Raw genomic sequence first — 18,335 nt, 5'->3', positions numbered from 1 at the left:
AAAAAATTGCCTTTTGGTACCTTTTTTATTCCAGTGATCTTGAAGTTTTTGTCTTTTGATCTATACATATTGAGAGTCACATTAGTGGGTTACTTAGTGTTAGTCTACCTTCGATAGATGGGATAAATCCAATAAAACATCTTGCTGAATGAAAAAACTCGAACTACTATTTCCTTTCTTTGTATTGTTCTTAGGTGGCCATGACATCCAAGCATCAACTTGACTCCCCCTTTTGAGTTTTAATTATCTTTATTAATGTCAAATTCATCCTCTTCTCCTCCTCATCCCTCCTTAGTCCATTCTCCTCCCCTTTTGCAGCGCTGATGATCATGGGACTTTGTGCATGCTAGACATCCTACTCCTGATATGCCAAACCCCTTCCATTCTCTTAAGCAGTGAGGCACACTCGCTATCTTCTCACCTTACAATTGAAGACACTGTTCAGTCATTGTTACCAGTCATGACCACAGTGATAGAGCCAGTGTCAGTCAGTTCTCAACTCTTCTTAGTGCAGTTGGTTCTTGATATGCTTTCTACCTGCTGTTCCCCCTTCATGGTTACTTTAAAAATGGAAATCAAAGTTCTCAAATCATGAAGGGCACACTATGTGAGTTAATATTGATAACCTTCATTCACTTTTTCTTGTGATTTTTTTCATCATTACCCTCTTGAACTTACTCCTATTTTAGATTTTACTTTTAGATGTACATATGTGCCTGAGTTTATGAGTACTAGGTGCCATGCAGTGCCCACAGGAGCCAGAAGAGGGCATCAGATCCCTTAGAGGGGGAGCTGCAGGTTGTGAGCTGGGAACTGAACTCCAATCCTCTTCAAGAGCAGCAGGCACTCTTAACTGCTGAGCATTCTTTCTAGCCCTTAATTCTATTTTAAAATAAATTCGACATTATACTTTCTACTGAGAAATAGATTTGAAAAAAATCCACTTAAGAGATATTGACAGCTAGTAGAATATTAAAGGCCTTTAATATTTTTATGCAATAAAACTACAAATAAACCTTTTCCTCTGCCCAAACATGTTTACACAATTTCTCCTTTATCAGTCTGCTACTTCATTAATTTTATAGCATTTTTCATTAAAAAATCTGCATATTTGGCTTAGAAACATAGACTTTGGAGGGCTTGACAAAATCCTGGATGTCCTATTTAATCCTTGCAGCAAAAACACACACTGTCAACAGGAAGTTGATGCAAAATGTGTATTACAATCTTTGTCCTATCCCACTGCTTAAAAAACCTAGAAACCAACAATCTGGGGAATGTCAAATAAGACATAGCACTAAAAACACTTGTTGGGCCAGTGAGAAGGCTCAATGGGTAAAGGTGCTTGCTGCCAAGGCTGAAGACCTGAGTTCAATCCCTGGGACCCACATGGTAGGAGAGAACAGACTCCAAGTTGTCCTCTGACCTTCCCATCATAGTACACATGCATCCCTCCATATAGATAAATGTAACGATTTAATGCACATGTGTTTGTTTAAAAACAGGCGGGCATTTTGGTTCACTAGTTTGATAATCTGCCCCCTTTGATCAGTACATTCTCTGCAGTGTCCTCCTCAAACCCATTTCTGCACCAACAGGAAAACACTGAGGATGAGTCTACTGACCTTGAGGTCAGAACTGTTGTTAAGGTCAGAGGTAGGCAGCTAGAATAGAAGAAGAGCTGACGGAAGGCTGCTTTACTCTGTCTCATGCTGGGTTTAGTCATTAGGACTAAATGATAGGGGATTTTACAATAACGCCCCTCTTCTAGAACAAATCTGAAAAAGTATGCTTCCCCAAAGCAACACAGGCTTTTTTGTATCATACTTGATATTTATATTCTCTCACATATTTTCAAGTTAGGGAAGATAGATTCAAACATCTCTTTGTTATGTATATATCAAAGGTATTTATAAAAAAACAATGGAACTGAGAAATAATCAAGAATCTGCTCTTCATAAGAAAAATACTCTCCAGTGATACCTTTGGTCAGTGTATTATTATTTTTCATGGCCTGATTTTTTTTTAACATTAAATACTGCCAAATCAGACACAATTCTGGAATAAATTCTAAAGTGCAGTGAGTACGTCAATTTAAATAAAAATGCAATTCAGAGTTATATGTAGGATGTACATTTATTAACAGTGAAAAAGCATTTACCCAAAGTGAATGTTACAAAATGCAGAGTACCTCCATAGTCTGGGTAGTTCATTATTGTAGCATTATCTCTAACTTTGTAGAGTTGTATCTTACTCATTGGGATTTTTTTTCTCTCTCTTATCATGAACCAAAGTTTTAACTTACAAATTAACACAAATAGGAATACTTAATTTAATGAACTTTTGAGCAGTACTTACTAGAAAAAAACGTATTACACACATTATCTGTTCTCAACCTCTGGGTACTACAATATGAAAACAACAGCCTAGACAGCAGCTACAATGAGAGTCAAATCAAGTAGTTTGATGAGGGCCACAGGCACCATGCTAAGAGCTAACATACTAAACCAACTCTTCACTGCAGCATGCAGAGATAAGGCGGGGAAGGAAGAGAATGCACTGCAATTGTAAGGCCTGGCTTGAGGGTTCCAATCAAGTTTCTTGCTTTGAGTCTAGAAAATACACAACTTGTTTGTACATATATATTATTGTTCTAATGTCCCTGAAGTCAGTCCAACTGGGTAAGAATCCTTGATTCTGGATTTGTAGTTTCCAAATAAACTTGAATGACGTTCAAGATATATGGTCTTAATTTAAATTAAATAACAATACAATAAAAGTCCTCAGAGGGAAATCGTCATTTAATATTCCCTGACTGGACATTTATATTAAGCTATCAAGCAAGTGAGAATTTTAAAGGAATACCAAACAAGTTCTTATAGGGTATTTTAGACAACTATTGAACAAATTTAAGTAGATACTTGGAATTAACACTGACTTTTCAAGTAAAAATCTGTAAGACTGACTTATTCATGGTTAACTGGCTCTAGGAGAATACCAATCAGGGCGGTGGTAAGCATGACGGAATCAGAAGACAAAGCACTTTTTTTTCAGTTGGTTTACTAAGTGATGAAGAGCTCAGAGACTTCCTTAACACTTGACTTGCTTCTCTCCCTCAGGACACACAAAACCAACAGTTAGGCTTTGGTTTTAAATTATCATCTCAAAAGGCATGTTTGTCCAAAGGCATTACAAATCTTAATGTTCTGTTACATAAATTTAGTTCTATTTATCCTACTTGAAAGAGTTTGGGTTTTCATTTTAAATTAATTAGAATGCTACTTGTCTGTAAAGAAATACTCCCTACATTTATATAATGCTTGTTTGTTAATTTTTAGACAGGATTTGCAACTCTGGAAAATATTAATCTAATAGATAATTTTGTGAAGTTCTAGGTACTAACATAATCTAAACCTTGTACACAATGTGGGTTACTAACATGTTCTATGACCACTCTACTCCTGGTCACTTTTATAAAGTCTACTTTATCTTTACACAGGACCAGGAAGAAACTACGAGAACATCAGACCCAACAACAGTAACACTGGCATTATTCTGAAGACTGGTCTAAGGCTGGGCTCTAGAGTAAATAATGTATTTATCCAATTCTTGACCACTGCTGGTTCGGAATAGTGTTAAGTTACATAAAACAGCAATTTGCTGCATAGAATTCAACAAAATTTCCCAAAAGCATACTTTACAGATAAGTTCAAACTTTATTTAAAACTACATTTTAAAGTTAACATATCAAACATCACAATGAAGGGTGAGGGTCAAGACCATAACAATAACAACAAAATAATAATAAAATAAAAAGAAAATTCCCACAGTGTGTCAAGGTTTGAATCTGTCCAGGATTCAGATTCTGATGTTTTAAACTGCCACGGGCAGAGATTAGCACACCCATCAAAAATGCAGTGTCAAACTAATTTACATTTTATACAGATCAAAACAGATATTTATTTAGTGTCTTTTTATATGCACTGACTATGTAAGAGAATTAGATGAGTCCCTGAAGACAGTTCATATACTCTGGGCTCCCACTGTTTCTGAAAAGAAGAATAATGGTTAATGTTTTATAAATTGGTGAATTAAAATATTACTAAAATTTACTTTTAATAGTCTCTTCCATTAAAGCTTTACTTTACGTACAAGACCACAATAAAAAAAAATGTGAATTCAGTTCAAATTCCCTGGCAAAACACAGAATGACGATTTGTTTTTCATGAATGGAGTCCAAGCAAATATTTTTCTCTCTAAAACTCCACTAGAAGAAAAAAAAAGTAACTATAAAAATGATTAAATGTAGACAAAAGAAGAGTGGCTGGAAGACAGACACAATCCCAACAATGTCCTTGAAAGCCCTGAGTGTATGAGGCTTGGCCCCTAGAAGAGGCTGCGGCTGATAAGGATGCCATGTATTGAGATGGGCAGAACTGAGCTAAAAAGCAAACTCTGATATATCTAAATGTTCTGTCCAACACCTCATTTCCAGAGAAACAAGAAAAAAAAATCTTATATGATTTTAACTATTGATAGAGAATAAGAAGATGAAAATGCTTTGGTTTTGATACAAGAAATACTCTGAGCAGCTCAGAAGTTGTACCATTACATCCATAGAGAATGAAATGTGTATGTATGTGTGTGTGTGTGTGTGTGTATGTGTGTGTGTGTGTGTGTGTGTATGAAACAAGTATAAGGTTTAATTACTACAACTGTAAAAATAAACTGTGCTTATGTGAATAAAATTAATAATGTAATAATAGGATTTATTTTTATTTTTTTTTTTACTTTCTGCAACAAAGAAGGTTAAAGGACATTTAAAATAATAAAGGCAAAACCCCAAAACTAATGTGAACACGATGACAGGAAGGGAAATGGATCTCAATACACACTTTTTACATGGGAGATGAAAGATATTACATGTATTACATGTATCTGAAGCATTAAGAAATCATAAAACATTTGCATTGGAGTTGCATCTAGTACTTTATTAAAACTAAAGATTTTGAAAAATAGAGAACATAATCTGATATAATTTGAAAAGAATCAAGCAGCTGAATTGACAGACTGTCTCCTTAGATCTTCTAGGAAGTAACAGTACATTTCAAAAAAAATTAGACTGGTGTGATCATGATTTTTCAATACAAAATTAAAATTGGTAAGGTTTACCAGGTTCTTTCAGTATCTGAGAATTTCCAGCTAATTCTTCAGTCTGCATTTCACATATTTCATCAGATAAATGGTTTTTCTGTTCTTCTTCTACCATTTTCTTCCTTAGCTCTGCCTTTAGAATGAAAATTAAAAGTATAATCTTTCATCTAATATTTGTTATAAAGACAAGCTTAGCTGAAGAAAGCCGAATACCTCAGAATAGACTGTCAGTTTGAGCGGCAAATCATCAACTTTCACAAAGTCTTCTTCATCAGACTTTTGACTTATGTTCCCAGATTCCGCTTCCTGGAAGGTAAGTATAGTTAATGAACAAAAGCAAAAAGCACAATACCTTTGCCTCTGTATCAAAATCTAAATCACGCCGGGCAGTGGTGGCGCACACCTTTAATCCCAGCACTCGGGAGGCAGAGCCAGGCGGATCTCTGTGAATTCGAGGCCAGCCTGGACTACCAAGTGAGTTCCAGGAAAGGCGCAAAGCTACACAGAGAAACCCTGTCTCGAAAAACAAACAAAACAAAACAAAACAAAACAAAACAAAAAAACCAAATCACTCATGCCTAGAAATAAGGTGGATTTTTATATATTCATATTTATATGAATGATTTAAAAACGTATAGTTTACAGAACAGGGTACACAGCTACAGCTGTGAGCATACCATTGGACCTTTACCTTCCCCTACCCCCCACTGAAAAACCAGTTTACAAAGGCTTAATGAATAATAGTAGTTACACTGGGGGCTAAATAACTAACCAACCATTATTTTCTTCTTCTTTTTTGGTACTGGGGATTGTACTCAGAGTCTTACATATGCTAGACAAGAGCTATTTCACTGAGCTATATCTCTCACCCTTACTGTTTATGTTCATAGAATGCATCAGAATTATATTCAAAATATAATATTTATAAGCTTTTCAACTTATGTTTGTTAAGGCTCATGTAGAAACAGTGGTTGTGAATTTAGCAATTTACTTTTGTGCCCATCTCAAATTCTTTTTCTTTAACTTGAATTCTCTTCTTTCCTTAATTACTCCTTGCAGTTTTAAAAACTATCTTTCTATTATCTGCCCAAGTAAAAACCTGAGGTGGTTTTCTCTCTTGCACCATATCATCACCATCCACACCCTTCAGCTGTATACCTTCCTCTGACAACATCATTTTTTTTTTTAATTTAAAAATTTTTTTATGTGCATGAATGTCTGTGTGAGTTGGATCCCCTGGAACTGGAGTTATAGATAGTTGTGAGTTACCATGTGAGAGATGAGAATTGATCCTTTGGAAGACCAGGCAGCAGCACTCTTAACCGCTGAGCCATCTTTCCAGACAACATCTCTTATACAGTTATTAGATTGCTCTTCAGAGAACACAACACTGACCATTTCACTGTTTTGTGAAATAAATTTTCAGCATGAATCTCTGCCTAAAAATTGAAAATCAAAAAACCCCTATAATCTAATTATGAGATACTATCAATAGAAAATCTTCTATTTTGTACTTATGCCTTTAGTCCCAGCACTCAGGAGGCAAACAAAGGCAAGCAGAGCTCTCTGGGTTTGACGCCAGTTTGCTCTCTACAGCAAGCTAGCAGGAATAAATAGAGAGCACATCTCAAAAGACAAACAAATCAGAATCAGCTGGGTAGGGGGCAGGGAGATGGCTCATCTGATTAAGGCACTAGCTGCTGAGCCTGAGTTCCACTCCCAGACCCACAATGTGGATGAGAAAACAAAACTCTGGCAGGCTGTCCTCTGACTTCCACACACGGGCTGTAGTGCATACATTCATATGCCTTGCGCTTGCGCTTGCGCGCGCTCTCTCTCTCTCTCTCTCTCTCTCTCTCTCTCTCTCTCTCTCTCTGTCAACTAATTAATAGAATAAAGATTTCTGAAAGGGGCTAGAGAAATGACTCAGTGGTTAAGATTATTGGCTGCTCTTCTAGAGGACCCAGGTTCAATTCTCACCACCTATATGGTGGCTCACAGCCATCTGCAATTCCAGTTCCAGGGAAACCAATACCCTCTTCTGACTTCTATGGGCTCGTGAGCATACATACATTCAGACACATACGCATTAAATAAATAAATGTTGCAACATTTAAAGATTAAATCAACTAATTTTCAGAGCTTTGAATGCCTAAGTGTACAAGGCAAGAAAACAAAGCAGCTTATAATAGTTTCTTCTGATGTTTTTGAAACATTCTTAGTTCCCTTTCTGACCAATCTGTAAGTCATAACTAGAAAAATAGCTTTAAGAACACAGTCAATTTTAATTTAAAAAAAAAAAAAAATGAACCGAAGGCTAGTAGTGGTGACAGACACCTGTAATCCCAGCACTCAAGAGGCAGAGGCAGGAGGAACACCTAAAGTTCCAGGCCAGTCTATCTACCTATCAAGTTCCAGAATGGCCAGATCAAAGTAACAAACTGGAAAAACCAAACAACAGCAACAAAAAGGAAAGGGATACATTGTACCCACCAAGGTTCAAATATGATGCTTCATTTTTGCTAAGAAAATTATATTAAAAATATGTAACCTAGGGGATGGAGAGATGGCTCATCAGTTAAGAGAACTGATTCCTCTACCAGAGGTTCTCAGTTCAATTCCCAGCACCCACATGGTGGCTCACAACCACCTGTAATGAGATCTGGCGCCCTCTTCTGTCATGCAGGGACACATGCGGGCATAATATTATATACATAATTATGAATCCTTTTAAAAAAAATTTTAAAAAGTAACCTAAACATCCCCAAACTAAGCTGTTTGCTATTAAATTGAAATGAAATCAAGGTTCAGAGTGAAACTAACTCAGGTACTTATTATAAGTGTGATTTCCTAGTATACTGTTATGTGATTTGCTACATATAAATACTGACTCTGTTCTCTGCCATACCCCAAATTCATACCTTCAGGTATATCAAAGACTTTCAAAATGCCCCAAATAGCAAAGAAGTAAAAAATGGATCGTGTAAGAGATTAAATGACAGATCATGAGCACTTCCTATCTGAACAGGAACTCTTGTCGTCATCCCTACCTAAGTTCCTTGGTTTTCAAAACTACAAAACCTCCAGGTTTTGAGATGGTCATTTGATTTACTACCACTTCCCTATCACACTGAGCATGAACAAGAGAGAACAAATGTTCTGGCAGGTTCTGAACCTAACCACAAAGTGGAGTTCAATTTATACGCTCAATGTGTTAGCCGAAAATGAAATATACACAGAAATGCAAACGCAAAAATACTTGGAAATGTAACCATTACATACATAGTCATTCACTAACACTGGAGATTCAGTATCAGGACTTCCAGCCAGAGAGCTCTCGGGAGTCTCCTGAGCAGATTTCACTTCTTTGACGTCAGGCACTAAGGTTTCACTTGCAGTTAAGGGTAATGGCATAGGGTCAGGCTGTTTAGATGAATCAGTAGGAGTGAGTGAGTCCTTATGGGTAGTGCTATTTAAAGGTTGTCCATTTTCCAAGATATTGAGATAACAAGGCTTCACAGGAGAGCTGCTGTCTTGATCATCTGCCATCAAAAGGAAGTCTCCACGTTAGAAAAATGAAGGACCTGTTCAATCCATAACACTAAGTAAAGACAGCATCATGAACGAGAGTAGTCAAGACATGAAGACCCAAAAGATCCCCATCCAGATTTTCCTTATCATGGCTCCCAAGTTTAGTTGAACAGATTTAGCTAGGAACATGTTAAAATAAATTCCTTAAGGCCAAATGATTTCAGTGAATAAGGAATAATGAATTAGGATTTTTAATTGATTTAATCTAAAGCCCTAAAATGAGTATTATTTTAAAACAAACCCCTCTCATTTTTCTCTAAAGAAACTGTGGATAAATTTTGGGTACAGCTAAACATTTGTCAAATATAAATAAAAGAAGGGTGTGTGGGGTGGGGAGCTGAAGAGATGGCTTAGCTGTTAAAGCACTTGCTGTTTTCACAGAGGACTGGAGTTCAGGTCCCAGCACCCACATCAAGTAGTTCACAATGGAGTGTAACTGCAGTTCTAGAAGATCTAGTACCCTCTTCTGGCCTCTGTGGGCACTACATGCATGTGATACACATGCATATACTTAGGTATACACACACATTTAAAAAATAAATAAATAAAAATACTTGCACTGGGCAAGGGTCACATGCCATTAATCCCACAATGTGGGAAGCAAAAACAGGCAGATATCTCAAGTTAGAGGCCAACCTGATTTACATAGGGTGTTCCAGGCAAGCCAGGGCTACAGACTGAGACCCTGCCTCGAAATAAATACATAAACAAACAAATAAATGGAAAATAATTGCTACTTGGAGGCACAATATGGGTGCATGCACCTGCAATTCAATGACAGAAGCAGAGGCAGAAGGATCTGAAGTTCAAGGTTATCTTCAAACTATATAAAGAGTTCAAGGCCAGCTTAGGCTACACGAGGCTGTTTTTAAAAACTTAACCAAACTAAACAACAACAAAAATCAAATCAATCACTGTTCTCTTACACAAAATATTTACCAGGATAACAAAGATAGACGTTAAGTCCAAAGTGTGTTTACACTTACATTAGCCTAGAATTAAAAACTACTTTTTTTAGTTTTAAGCACACTGAAAATATTTTTAAAAGTGTAAAAATTAGGGTTATTTAGACTTCTTACTCTTACTAGTTGGTTCTTGGTCTGATGGTACAGTTGTGCTTTCTGATATTTTTTCAGGATCATGTTGTAGCACCTAAAAGAAAAATATGTTTTAATAGCAAGACCTAAAAATATATGTCTCTATAGAAAAGGTAATTACTATTGTGTGGTTTTTGTCCAACCCCAGAGCTATAAAAAGGGAAATGTAATATAGTCTTCTCAAAGTGTTTCCAGGTGCCTTTAGTTAACAATTAAAAGATGGGTAATTAAAAAAAGGTTTCCTTCTTAGACAAGCATAAAACAAATGATAGAATAAAATAGATCCCACAAGCTTTTACTATTTTTTCTCAGGATCTTATCTCAAAATTAAAGGCTATCTATAATTGTAAGCCTTAAGTGAATTGAAAGCCTGAAGCAGAAGTGAGAAAGAAGAGGAAGATGAACCACATCAAATGCTTGTAGCAGAAGGAAAATCTAATCTGAATTCATCCCGCAAGTGGAAGCAGCCGATGCTAGGGAGGGCTACAATGGCAGGACAGGGTGAAGGAGCACCACAAGGAGAGATGCTGGGGAGGTGTTTGTCTTTTAAGGAAGTAGTGACTCCTAGCACTTCATGTCCAACCTCACAGAAAGTAGATTACATTTTCAGAGAACTGAACTAGCTTCACACAAAGGGTTGAAGTAGAAGGAGGTAGACATGGTGAAAGAAGCCACACTGAAAATAGGGGTTTAGTCTAAGTCCACGTAATGATGGGATACCTACTCCACCCATTTAGCTCAAGAAGGCCAACAACACAACTTCTATGCCAGGGTGAAGAATAGAGAACCTTTTCTGAAGAAACCAAGGAAAGCACCAACATAAACTGACAATTGGGACTTTCTATCAGAAAGCGAGCTGCCTATAAAAATGCCTTACACAGAAACTCCAAAGAATTCAAGACATTTTTTCAAAATTGTGTGTGTATATGTGTGTGTATATCTATAAATCTTTAATCAGCCAAGATTCAGCAGATAGCTATCTAAAGCTTTCAGGTATAGAAGAAAACATATGACATTATAAAAAATAATCAGAAAAATGTTAAAAGTGTTTAGACAGAGTAGGTAGGAAAGTTGAAATAAAATAAAAACTAATAATACAAGTATTAAGACCCAGGATACATTCCAGAAAGTAAAGCAAAATGATAAAGCAATGGGACAGTAAAAGGAACAGAGGAGAAAAATGAGATTATCAACCAGGGGCTAACTATTTTACCATCTATAATTTCCACAGAGAGAAGAGAAAATGGTGGCAAGTAAAGAAAATTTAACAAATGTAAAAAAAGAATATAAACAGGGAAGACTAAATGAATACTTAAACAGAAAAAAAATCACAACAAAGGTGTAAAACTCCAAATTCTTGGGGGTGGAAGGCTTTTAGTGTAGGGAACAGGACAAAGCTATACACGTAGGGTCAGAATTATCCCAGGACACCTGCAAAGCAGCTCTTTAACCAAGACGATGAAGCAGTACAATCAATATCTAAAGGAAAATACCTTCAACACTTAAGAACTTGTTAAATATGTAACCTTTTATGCATTCTTTCTCAGAAGGGTACTAGAAGATTTATTACCCCTGAAATGAGGTCACAAACCACAAAGGAGAAAGACAAAGGACTAGATTCCATTAACAGAGACCTGATGAGCATAATGGAGAAAAATAAATTCTTAGGTTGGTAACTATTCAGCAGATCTAAGAACCAAATCTAGAATGCAGCAGAAAGGGATAGTACTTGAAGAAGGGAAAAACAGAAGGAAAGATGCTGTGGGATGTTCTGTCTGGCAAATGTGTTGCTCTGATTGGTCAATAAATAAATCACCGATTGGCCAGTGGCTAGGCAGGAAGTATAGGCGGGACAAGGAGGAGAATAAAGCTGGGAAGTGGAAGGCTGAGAGAGACACTGCCAGCCGCCAGGATGACAAACAGCATGTGAAGATGCCGGTAAGCCACGAGCCATGTGGCAAGGTATAGATTAATGGAAATGGATTAATTTAAGCTGTAAGAACAGTTAGCAAGAAGCCTGCCACAGCCATACAGTTTGTAAGCAATATAAGTCTCTGTGTTTACTTGGTTGGGTCTGAGCGGCTGTGGGACTGGCAGGTGAAAAAGATTTGTCCTGACTGTGGGCAAGGCAGGAAAACTCTAGCTACAGAAAGATCATTTAGTTCATGTATCAAATTCTGTTGAGAGGCTTATACAGACAGCTATTTGAGGACAGGATAGAATACTCGGGAATGCATATGTTCAAAGAATACTTATAAAAATGGAGACCATCCCTACATCTGTACAAGGGATGTACAATGGAGCAGTAACAATATTTACTTTGTTCAGAGGCTGGAAATATTTATATACTTTGGCTAAGTCTAAATATTAAACAGATTTAACACACACACACACACACATACACACACACAGAGTCACTAAAAAAACTGAAGTAGGGAGCTGGAGAGATGGCTCAGAGGTCAAGAGCACTGGCTGTTCTTTCAGAGGTCATAAGTTCAATTCCCAGCAACCACATGGTGGCTCACAACCATCTATAATGAGATCTAGTGCCCTCTTCTGGTGTGCAGGCAAACATGCACTGTATACATGATAAATAAATACATCTTTTAAAAAAAAACTTAAGTAAACAGCAGAAGAAACTGTATCAGGTATAGATAGCCTCTTGAGCTAGATAAAGGCAGGAAACAAACAATTTTATGCTTGTTATATATTATTTTAATTTGTGACTAGGAGAAAAATAGGAAACTAAAAATTTATATCTTCTAAAGTATCTTATAGTTTTACAACTTGTTATAAAAAAGATTAAAGTGTTTTAAAGATTATTAACTATAAAACTAGTGCTTCAGATTTTTTTGTTTTTGAGACAGAGTCTCCTTTTATAGCCCTGGCTGGCCTTGACCTCAGATCTGCCAACCTTTGCTTCCAGAGTAGAGTGCTGGGATTAAACACACATGCCACCTAGCAGGCATGTTTCAGATCTAAATAAATACACTAAGTTTTACTAACCATTTTAATCATGAAAATGAGACTGGCAAGGGCATTCACTCTGACAGCGTTCAGAAGGCTCCTGTTTTCACCACAGGCCTGGTGGAGGGGCACTGGTTTGTAACAGATACCTGACTGTCATGTTCATTCTCTTCTGGAGTTTCGGTGTTAGCCTGAAGTGAAGTCTGCACATCCACAGGACTCTCCTCAAAGTCTTCCATTTCTTCATCCTCATTTTCATCTTCTCCACTTCCATAATTAGTTAAAGCCTGACTTTCAGCTTTAGATAGATCTAAGTTGATTACAAACAAATTTTAGTCAACTCACAAATTAATCTTCAGGATGGGGGTGGGTGTACAGATGAGTCCCACTGTGTTGCTGGTACTAACTCCTGGACTTCAATTATCCCACTACCTCAGTCTCCTACTGCTGTACATCTCCCCATGCAATCTTAGTGATGGCGACTGTGTACTGCATCACAGAGTGACACAGGTACTGTGTACATGGTATCTGAAGGACTCAAACCAGTGCACACTAGAAACTGTGGTGCTGAATGGCAAGGCAATTTCATCAGGTCATGCACAGCATTCAGTCAAAATGATACTGGGATTCAAATCCAGAGTTTGACAAAATGCTCAATGCATCCCTACAAACTATAAGTGACCTACATAAAACTTACGTATAAATATGCCTCAAAGTCTTTAAACTTACTAATAGACACAGGACACCTTTCACTTTCTTCATCTTCCTCTTGATCAGAAACATCAGATCTTACATTTTTGGGACCTTTGGCATCATAGACCTCAGAAGTCTGAGTCTGCTTAATAGTTTCAGTCTCATCCTTGTCCTGTAAACAATGTAAATAATTAATTCTTGGAGTGTTATAAAAGGTATACATGGTAGAGCTTTCATAGCAATAATAGCCACTCTGTAATAATATAAAGAACTACTTCTGATAATCTAGTTTTGTTTTAAAAGAAAAACTGTACTGGGTGGTGGTGACGCATGCCTTTAATCCCAGCACTCGGGAGGCAGAGCTAGGCGGATCTCTGTGAGTTCGAGGCCAGCCTGGGCTACAGAGTGAGATCCAGGAAAGGTGCAAAGCTACACAGAGAAACCCTGTCTCGAAAAACCAAAAAAAAAAAAAAAAAAAAAAAAAAAAAAAAAGCCAAAAGAAAAACCATGGTTTGTAATAAAAAAAGACATTTAATTACATACTTGTAAAAAATATTAAGATAAAAGCTGTTAAAATTTTGTTTTGTTCTAAAAGCATTATTTATAGACACAAATTGGCACTTACTTTGTCTTCATCATCAATCTCTCCAGCAGGTGAGCCATGATCTCCTTCAAGAATTCTTTTGGCCTAATAGCAAATCAATTAAGTAGAATTCAGCAAGAAAACTTATGTAATTCCAGTTTTTCTAATCTTAATAAAAAAAAAAAACCAGTAAATCAGCCTTTGTTACCTTTCATTCACATCTAAACCATTGGAGTTACTTACTCAACTGTCAAAATTATTTGTCAACGCACACCAATCTAAGACATTAGCTTATCACTTCTTTTTATTTTTTATTTTATTTTATTTTTTTTTTTGGTTTTTTGAGACAGGGTTTCTCTATGTAGCTTTGTGCCTTTCCTGGGACTCACTTGGTAGCCCAGGCTGGCCTCGAACTCACAGAGATCCGCCTGCCTCTGCCTCCCGAGTGCTGGGATTAAAGGCGTGCGCCACCACCGCCCGGCTATTATCACTTCTTTTTAAAAATTTATTATTGATTAGTTTTATAGATATGTACTTTATCACATCTCCTCATATTATCCTCTCTTAAAAATCACTACACTGAGCTTTCTCTCTACGGGAAGCTGTCCCCAGTCTTCATGATGAACTCCTCTGTCTTTCAGTCTTAGCTCATATTTCAGCCCCTGGGAAAAGTCTCATGAGACTGCCTACCTAAAGTGGACTAAGACTTCTTTCCAGTAATCTACTATGGTGTTCTGCTGCTTTATTTCCCTTATGTATTTAGCAATGGTTGAAATGAATTTCTGTCTAGAACAAAACCAGGAGCACTGAGAAGACTCTAAGTTAGAAAGGTTTCTCTGTCTGGGTCTTGGCCTGCTGTCCCTTCTCGTGGTCAGAGGGTAAGGAAAGGGGGTGCCCAGTAACCCTTCCATTGCAGGAGAACTAACTGATCAAGATCACATGCAGTTATGACTTAACAAGGCAGAAAAACTAGAGATGAAAAATGAGAGCCCTAGCCAATGGGCAGATGCTTGTTGGCTGGAAGTGACTTCCTTGTGACACATATTCTCAGAGACTCAATGGCATTTGGCAACAGCCATCATAGGGAAGCTGTCCAGGAACCAGATCCGGGTTCTCTTCTCTTTGGAGCTCTTAGTAAGCAATACGAAAGTGAACTGGACACCTCACAATTCACAGTTAGCATCAATTCCTGTCTGCACTTTTGATCTCGCCTTGGTGGTGGAATCCTAAGTTTAGTATGTAGCCCATGTACTGATTTACAAATCTGACCAACTGGTTTTATGAAAAGTAACTGTTCTTGTTGAGGTCAAATGAGAGTTTATTTACTACTAATAATCAAGAACTGTATTGACAGGCTGACAACAACTCTTCTTACAAGCACAACTTGAAAGTTACCTCTTTTGCATAAGATTGTATCACTCCAGCTGCTTCCATTTTTCTTTTGCATCTCTGTTTAACAGCTATACTATTATTATCCAAGTCTTGCATGAGCTTAAAGAAAGCCAATTCATTAAACAACACTTCAGATATCTCTACAAGAAGATCTTCTCCACAGTCTTTCAGTTTTCTGCCTGCAAATTTTGCTAGTGAATCCTATTTAAAGATAAAATAAATAATTTTAAGATCATAGTAAACTTCAACTGTGGATAAAACAGGTGGTTTAAAAGATTAAACTATAATAGTTGCCTATAGAAAACCAGTATTCCTAAAATTTTATATGTGTGTGTATATATATACACACACATACACACACACACACACACACACAGATTTATGTTTTTTGAGATTTTAACATTATACTTCTCCTTTCCTTTTCCTCCCTCCAAACCCTCCCATCTACCCCTCCTTGCTCTCTTTCACTCTGACTTCATTATACTGCTACATACATTTATGTATGCACACAGAAATACGTAAGCAGAACCTGCTCAGGCTGTATAACGTTACTGGTATTTATGTTCTCATCTACTCACTTAGTGTTAGCTCTTTGTACATGGTTGAGACCTCCTGAGGCTCCCCTTGTCCACATTAGCATGTCTACTGTTGTTGTCCTTGTTCCTAATACTTTCAACGTATTGGAAAACTTAGCACTAAAGCCATGGCTATATAGAGACAGACTAGTATTACTATGAAATATTCTATTACAAAGCAGGTATCTTGCTAGCCCCACTCAGAGTATACACAAGGTAAGGAAAAGAATATATGGTATATACACCATATATTCTATACATGTATAAATATAATACTTCCTTAATATAATTCTTGGGCACAAATGAGTAAAACCGACTCCTAATCTCCCAAAAGTTCCCAGAGAGTACATGTTGGGACTATATATGTACTACTGTAATAAAAGATTAAATACTGTGTGAGGATAAATTGTCTTCCTCATCTACATGGTGCCAAATTGTTAATTTTTTCCTTTATATTAGCCAACCAGTCACTCTCACTGAAAATTTTCTACAGAATAAGTTTATAAGTAAGTATTAGTTCTACTCAAGCTGAAATACAGCATCATCAAATGAGTAACTGTGCTATTTTATATAAAAGACTTCCCTTTTTCTTTCTTGCAAAACTATGGGCTATGCTACTTAGAGAAAAGGTAAGCTACACTGCTGTGTCACTTTACCTACCGCCCCAAAGAAAGCAACACAGAAACACTGTCTAGACAGTCACAGAAATAGCATGTATGCAACCCCAAACTTTTCAACAGATCTTAGAAGAAGAAATCAGAAGCCAATACTTTAAGGTCTAGCTCATGATAAAAAGTGGAGATGAAAGGAAGCGGGGGAAGGAGAGAAGGGGAAGACAGAAAAGAGTCTAGGTAATATTTAAATTAGCTTTTGTTCTTTAATAGACATGAAACTATGAAAGAAATCAGGAAGGAAATGAAGAAAGGTAGTCAAATTTTCTTAGAAGAGCTGCACAGACATTGATTAAAATTATGAGTTTTAAATAATTTCTCTTTTAACCACATTCTAAAATAGCTATTTCTTTCTCTTGGAATAAGCTGGCTGGTTAAATTTATAAAAATTCATTTTCCATAAGTTATCTTAAATGTTTTTACTACTTCAGGTATTGCCGTGAGAACATTATTTATAATTTTTCTAACAATATGCTAATAAATCCTATTTGTACAAAGTACAAGATCACTGATGAATTATATACCTCACTGATGAATTATATACAAGAGTCAGAACAATTTTGAGATTATTACTGAATTTGTGCTTTAATCTTAATACTAACAAAATGGAAAATTATAGTGAAGGAAATTAGTATCTAACCAAGATTTTAAATTAGCTAGCAGGTAAAGTGATAGTACCTCACCTAAAAATCAGTTTAACTTCTGCAAAGAAAGCAAAGAAATTTCATAGAAAAACTTCCCATTAAGATGAAAGAAAAATGTACTATCTAAGAAAAATGTAGCAATACCCATCAATGAACTGTCTCAATGTGAAAATATTCAGGTGATCATAATGGAAATGATTTTTGTTATGTGGAGTAATTAAGGAGTCTTTACTTACCTAAGAGTATCACAACCTGAGCATTAATGATATTTAGGACCAGAAAATTGTTTCAATAAATATCATACAGATTTAGCAGCACGCCTGGCCTCTACCTAATACATCTCTTTCACCTTTTCCCTCTTATCTCTCTCCCACCTGACTTGCTATACGAAACAAAGCATCTACAGACACTGTCAAAGGTCTCCTGAGACACACAAAATCTTCTCGAGCTGGGAACCACAGCCTCAGTATAATTTAAAGCTGCAGTTTATCTGAGCGTTAGAAAGTGATTACTAGAGGCGAGGCAATGTGGGAGGGAAGGAAATAAAGGAAGTCAGGTAACAGGTACAAAACAAATAGAAGGTTCAGTGTAATTCGCTTTGCCAGAGTGGCATGCCCACAGTCCACATCAACCCATAACCTCCACCTATGTCATGGCTATCTGGGAGAGAGGAGCTTAAAGGCTTCAAACAGCACCGATAAGCAGAGTGAAATGCCAGTTAGTGAACACATACTAAGAGTTAAAAAGAAAAGTTAACTATGCTCTAAAAACTTTCTCTAGTTAGAGGCTGGTTTCTAGCTTCGAATATTTCCCAGATTATTTAAAATTAAATCAGAGCATGCCTTCTTCTAAGCATTTCAGTCTTGAACTATTCTTATTGGTAGAATGTCAAACCAGTTTTAAAATTTTCTTATTCATGTGTATGTATGTGTATCTATGTGGGTATGCCAAGTGTGTGCAGATGCCTT

The 18,335-nt window shown here is 36.7% G+C and overlaps 1 protein-coding gene across 16 annotated transcripts in view; it reads right to left on the bottom strand.

Annotated features, from left to right (window-relative positions):
* Positions 1–3,696: 3,696 nt before the first annotated feature.
* Positions 3,697–18,335, bottom strand: part of Pcm1 (pericentriolar material 1) — a 99,131-nt gene continuing 84,492 nt past the window's right edge. For all 16 annotated transcript variants that reach the window (XM_059244357.1, XM_059244353.1, XM_059244355.1 and 13 more), the window contains 9 exons: positions 15,481–15,678; positions 14,128–14,190; positions 13,539–13,674; positions 12,959–13,119; positions 9,825–9,897; positions 8,437–8,696; positions 5,368–5,460; positions 5,173–5,287; positions 3,697–4,049 (listed from right to left, as the gene is read on the bottom strand). In XM_059244357.1, the coding sequence (XP_059100340.1) occupies positions 4,024–4,049; positions 5,173–5,287; positions 5,368–5,460; positions 8,437–8,696; positions 9,825–9,897; positions 12,959–13,119; positions 13,539–13,674; positions 14,128–14,190; positions 15,481–15,678 (1,125 nt within the window). In that variant the 3' untranslated portion in view covers positions 3,697–4,023. The remainder of the gene's footprint in view (positions 4,050–5,172; positions 5,288–5,367; positions 5,461–8,436; positions 8,697–9,824; positions 9,898–12,958; positions 13,120–13,538; positions 13,675–14,127; positions 14,191–15,480; positions 15,679–18,335) is intronic.

Source organism: Peromyscus eremicus, chromosome 17 (genome assembly GCF_949786415.1).
Source record: "Peromyscus eremicus chromosome 17, PerEre_H2_v1, whole genome shotgun sequence".
Classification (NCBI taxonomy): domain Eukaryota; kingdom Metazoa; phylum Chordata; class Mammalia; order Rodentia; family Cricetidae; genus Peromyscus; species Peromyscus eremicus.
Note: the sequence above shows the minus strand (reverse complement) of the source record. Positions and strands in the feature narration are given on the sequence as shown.